Source organism: Arachis ipaensis, chromosome B07 (assembly GCF_000816755.2).
Source record: "Arachis ipaensis cultivar K30076 chromosome B07, Araip1.1, whole genome shotgun sequence".
NCBI classification, from domain to species: Eukaryota; Viridiplantae; Streptophyta; class Magnoliopsida; order Fabales; family Fabaceae; genus Arachis; species Arachis ipaensis.
This window is the reverse complement of record NC_029791.2, coordinates 18,533,136-18,539,192: the sequence shown is the minus strand read 5'-3', so window position 1 is coordinate 18,539,192 and position 6,057 is coordinate 18,533,136. Positions and strand designations below refer to the sequence as shown.

The 6,057-nt window shown below is 31.6% G+C and overlaps 1 protein-coding gene across 3 annotated transcripts; it reads right to left on the bottom strand.

Annotated features, from left to right (window-relative positions):
* LOC107609386 (KH domain-containing protein At3g08620) lies at positions 410-5,633 on the bottom strand. 3 transcript variants are annotated; one of them, XM_021107443.1, is made up of 8 exons: positions 5,532-5,633; positions 5,202-5,275; positions 5,022-5,110; positions 4,539-4,708; positions 4,322-4,444; positions 4,105-4,221; positions 2,987-3,130; positions 410-1,044 (listed from the first exon to the last, which is right to left on the bottom strand). In XM_021107443.1, exons 2-8 carry the CDS (start codon positions 5,228-5,230, stop codon positions 898-900), a joined length of 819 nt encoding a protein of 272 aa, XP_020963102.1. In that variant the 5' UTR covers positions 5,231-5,275; positions 5,532-5,633; the 3' UTR covers positions 410-897. The 3 variants fall into 3 exon arrangements, with proteins under 3 accessions (XP_020963102.1, XP_020963101.1, XP_016166828.1); XM_021107442.1 differs by having other exon boundaries at positions 5,497-5,574; XM_016311342.2 differs by lacking the exon at positions 5,532-5,633 and having other exon boundaries at positions 5,202-5,490.

Below are 6,057 nucleotides of genomic sequence, written 5' to 3'. Positions count from 1 at the left end.
TTGTGGACAAAAGGGATCTAGAATAGTCACACTTTACACACACAATCATTAAAAAGTCAAGCCCCAAAAGATGATTATCTTGGCTAAGTAAAGTTGGGGACAAAATATTCAACATCTATGTTAACCTCTATGCCCTACCCATTAGATATTAATATGTTACATGCTACTAAAAATATAATCAATTTAAGATTGTCGAGTGTCAATTCACTCGTTCGCTTAAGTAAATGTTGGATATTCAAATCTCGCATTGTGCATGTAGGCGCAACAACCCATTGACTAACGACAAACCCTTAAATGAAGTTCAGATCCGTGATATATTAGTTCTTAGTTTGTCGATTAGAAAATACTGTGTGCAACCAAAAAAAATATACTACTAAAAATATTGCAATGATAATGAAGTTTTGCCCAATAAAGTACACATGAACCTCTTCTTTCCCATGCTATCATCCAATATAACATTTTACATGATCCCAAATTTCATATTTATTATACACATTACATATTTGAATTGTTCAAAATAGATAGTACTTAATTAAAACTATGCTAGAGTTGCAAGGCTAATGATGCAATTAACTATGACAATGAATAAAATAGACACAATTTAATTACCCATATTCTACATACACAAAATATAAATTGCAGATTCATAAAAAGCCGAGACCCATTTTCTTTTAATATATAAGTAACTAACTATGAGGTAATATAATTGTGTTCATAGGGCACCTTCTGGTTCCATCTCTAGACTTTTTCCTTTTTTCTTTTTTTTTTCTTTTTAATTTTGATCCACCAAATGAGCTTAAGCAAGGCCTTCTACACATTTTTAACATACCCTTTTACACAATTTTTTTGGCTCAAAATGCAGCAATAATTTTGCTTTTTAGATATAACCAGAAGCCATTATTGGTCAAGTTTGGCCCTTTTAATTTCATTAGAAGTGAATGGAGAAACACTACCACTCAGTTGAGGGCTATCTTCTCTAAAATTGGAATTGAGCATAGCAAGTTCTCTTAGTTGTTGCCTCTTGTACAAGTCTTGTGACTCATCCTGCATGTGAAAATAAAAGAGAATAAGCAATAATTCCAAACATCACAAGAATTCACCTCAACTGAATGTACTTGCAATAGTACTACTACATAGAATATTTTACTCAAAACAAAACTCACTTTCTAGTTACATGCAGAAAAGAATAATAAAGACATAACAGAAGAGTGCAAAGTAAAAAAGTTAAAAAGATTTTTAACTTTCCAACTTTCTTACTATTGGATTCAGTTTGGTATTTATAGACATTAGGGGTGAACGTGGATTGGATATGGCCAAAATTTGGATCTGATCTCCACTAACATCATCGGATCGGATTGGATCCAATATCCGCAGCTTTTAAGCTTGGATTCGATCCGATCTACACATTTGCGGATCGGATCGGATCGGATCGGATATCGGATATATCCGCAAAACACAAAAATATTTTTAAACGTTTATTTTTATTAAAAAAATATCAATAAAATTCATTTTTTTTCTATTCTTTTAAATATGTTTACTCTTAAAATAATATTAAACATACTTTTCTTAAATAATAAATTAAAATAATACAACATATATGATAATTATTAGTTGAAATAAAATATAAAAAGAATATTTACTTATTTATTTTATTTTTTTTGAGGATACCTACACAAAATCTGTAATTTTCGGATCGGATTCGGATAAATACTGCGGATATGGGGATTGAATTCGATCCATGAACACCCCTAACAGACATCTTATTTTTAAGTGTCAAAATATCATATTTAATAAATTAAATACAAAACTAATAATTTTTTAAAGAATTTAACATCTAAATTATCATGCTATTATGTGTTTACACATACTCATTTACTTTTAGACTTTATACAACAATGCTATAATGCCAACACAGTTTATTGTTTTTGGTTGGTAGTTAGCCAACAATATTTAAAAATGTTGTCTAAAAGTATAATACTGAGCTACTAGATTAAAAGATATTAGACTGTTGACTAAAAATATTGACCAATATAAATTAAAACAACTGACACTTAAATTTTTTTTTCTTAATATAATTTGCATGCTAATACCTAAACTCTTATTTGTTATACAGTTAGATTTTCTTAAAAAGTTAATTTTTTGGCTAATCAATTGTAATAACGTTAGAACAAAGTGCCCAAAGAAAAAACATAAAAATGAAAACCCTTAGCAGAGAGGGCATGTAAATGTAGAGAATATATCAAGGTAAATAATTAAACAACAACAAAAAAAAAAAAAAAAAAGAAGAAGAGAGAGAGAGATGTTCTTCTCTCTCTCCTTGTCCTCTTTCTCCCCCTCCCTTCTCTCTCTTCCTCTCTCTACTCATCTCTCCCCTTCCCCTCTCTCCCCTCCTCTATCTCCTCCTCTTCCTTTCTCTCTCTCTCCTCTCCTTTTCTTTCTCTCTCCTATCTCTCTTTTTTCTCCTCTCTTTTTTCTTCTCTCTCTCTTTCTCTCTCTCTCCCCTCTCCCTCCTCTCTCTCTCCCTCCCCTCTCACTCTCTCTCTCTCTCTCTCTCTCTCTCTCTCTCTCTCTTTATCTCTTTCTCTCTCTCGCTCCTCTTTCTTTCCTTTCCTTCTTTATTTCTCTCCCCTCCCCTCTTTCTCCTCCTCTTTCTTCTTTTTCCTTCTCCTCTTTCTTTTCCTACTCTCTCTTTTCTCTTTTTCTCTCCACCTCTTCTCACTCTCTATCTCTCTCCTCTCTCTTTTCTCCTCTTCTCTCCAAAGCGAGAGAGAGGAAGAAGAGAGAGAAGAGAGAGAGAGATGACATACAACAGGTTTAAGTAGCTCTTGTAAGATTTCTTGTGCTTGCCTGAGCCTTAGATCAACAATGTTGGGAGGTAGTTCTGCTTCAATCAAAACGTGTAGAGGTTCATTCTACCCTGGCCAAAAAAAAAAAAAAAAAAAAAAAAAAAAAAAAAAAAAGAAGAAGAGAGAGAGAGATGACATACAACAGGTTTAAGTAGCTCTTGTAAGATTTCTTGTGCTTGCCTGAGCCTTAGATCAACAATGTTGGGAGGTAGTTCTGCTTCAATCAAAACGTGTAGAGGTTCATTCAGGTGCTCATACCCTGGCCTACCCCTTAACAACTCTTCCTTCAAATTCAGTTCAAATTAACACTTACAAAATAGTACTAATAAATATTAAAACATATTTTCTTCAACAAACAAAAACAACTTTATCTCTTAACATATCATTTCTCCTAACATGAATAGTTATTACCCTGAGAGTCTTTTTCAGATTTGCGAGAATTTTGCATAAGTTTTCTTTTATTTTTTATTTGTCATATACTAGAGTTTTTTCTTTTGGAAATCAACCATGATCGAATTCTAGATTTTTTTTATCATAGAAGTTTTAGTAGCAAGATGGAATATATGGAATGTAAGTTCAATTTGAGAAGGAAAAACTCTAATATAGAGGTGAAGATTGGAAAAAACATACTACGAAAAGTTAAAAGTTTTAAGTATCTTGGGTGCATCATACGGGATAATGGAAAGATTGAACAGTATGTAAATCATAGGATCCAAGCAGGTTGGTCAAAATGGCGGAGTGCATCTGGTTTTATATGCAACAAAAAAGTGCCTTTAAAACTTAAAGGTAAATTCTATCGCATCGCTATAAGACCGGCTATGCTTTATGGTACGGAGTGTTGGGCGGCCAAAAGGGAGCACGAACATAAGTTAAGTATGGCAGAGATAAAGATGTTGAGATGGATGAGTGGTCATACGCGATTAGATAAAATAAGGAACGAAGATATAAGAGAGAGAGTTAGAGTAGCACCCATTGTGGAAAAGATGGTTGAATCGCGTTTCAGGTGGTTTGAACATGTGAGAAGAAGACCGATAGAATACCCAGTCAGGAGGGTGGATGAGATGGAAGATGGATAAGGGGTGAAAGACAGAGGAAGATCTAAGAAGACTATCCATAAGGTGGTCAAACGAGATCTACATGTAAACAGTCTTTCTGTAAACATGATTTTATTGTTGTTGTTGTAATAAAAAAAATGTATAACTGATTATATCTCTAACGGTATCAACAGAATACGAGATCATCATAACGAGATTAATACCTTGTCTAGATCTTTGATTGAACCTTTCCCTCTGATATATACACGGCAACCTGTGGTAGCTTCCACTCTCTTGAGTGAATTGCCCCTCGGACCAAGCAGTCTCCCAACAAAATTGAACTGAAACACATTGATAATGATACATCAACAAAACAAGTTATATGATGACACACCACATTAACATTCCTTCCTTTGTAAAATCATAAACAAAAAATCTTACATTTGGATAGCTATCACTAGGAATATCTAAGCGTAAAATCTTCTTCACAATGTGAGGACTTGAGACAAGTGGTGCTGTTTGCCAATCAACATTATTATTTAGTCCTTGTCCTCCACCTAACATCTGATTTAACATTTTCAAAAGAAAAATAAATTGTACAGAATGGTCCAATAATGAATAATAATAATAATAGAACAAAAATAAAAGTGGTTATTACTTCATGTGACAGGCTGTTCCAACCAGTGAAGTTTGGTGACATGTCTGAAGAAGCCACAAGAGTTGTTGGTTTGTGGCTTCCAAACTGCATTATTCTGTTTTCATATTCACTACTAATTCCTTGGTTCTGCATCAATAATCCATTATTCTTTCCAGAAACCTTTAGAATCTCTGCTAATTAATAACATAATATTCGAATTAGCACTCACAATAAGTTGAAATGAATCATAGAACAATAATAAGAGAGACCTTTAATATATCAAAATTTTCTCATTAATCAACAACCTTCGTAATAATAAGAGTTTAATTTTGATTCGTTCATCATGTAAAACATTTTACATAGTTACTCAATCATATTTATTCTTTTAGAAAATGCAGTCAACTTAAAAAATAGTTATTTTTACTGAAATGTTTATGATTAGATGTATGTATAAAATTATAAAATTAAATTTTAACAATAATAATAATAATAATAATAACCGACCTTGATTTAAGAGTCTGCTACAGAAGGGAAGGACTTGCACAAAGGGTCCAAGCTTCTGGTGTTCTGCTAGCAACTCAGCTAAGTATTGACTATAACAAACAATTAATAAATAAATAAAAGCTTTAATTTGATTATAAATATCTGAAGAAGAATAGAATGATCTAAGATGTATGTAAGTACCTGCTATCAAGATCAAAATTGTTCCTCATGTTTATATTTGGTGAATTGGCTCTTATTGATGAATGAGATGAAATCTGATTATTATACAAACCAGACATCAGTTCTAATATGATTGCTTCTGATAAAATTCAAAGAAGAAAGAAGATAGAAGATAGAAGAAAAGGGGTGCTTGAGACTGATGCGTCTGGTCTAAAAAATCATCATGTAATCATTCATCACCTCAGATTTTTATATTTAATGAAAGAAAAAAGAGGAAAAAAAAATAATGGTAATTAAGTGGAAGAAGGAAATGTACAAATCTAGAAATATATATATAAAACGGAGGGCCACCTTTCAAATAGCTAAGTAGTAAATGCATATATAAAAGCCTTAAAAGGGTCTCTCTCTTTCTCTTTATTATCTATCTCTCAATCTTAGCCTTTTAATTCTTGTGTGTATATGTAATCAAATCAGATACTCCTAAGTCCTATCCATACATGTTGGCTAAGGCGGTTAACCTTCTCTCATAACTTCACCAATTCCATACTTATTAACTTCTTTTTTTTGGCTGTAATTCGTTAGAAAATTTTTCAACTATACTCATATAGTGTTTCAGTGATTTTTAATCGTTGATCTTAATTATATATTATATATTTTTTATAATTAAAATCTTACTGAAATACTAATATGTCGGTACACATAAAAATTTTTCAATTTGTTATACTCAATATATTTATGGGATAATTCCAAATTAGTTAGTAAAAGATCATGCATCAATTAATGAGTGAATATCTAAATTAATTTTAAAAAAAATTTAGATAAATATTTCGATCTTTAATAAAATTTTATTTTTTAGAAATTTTCAAAAATCATTCCT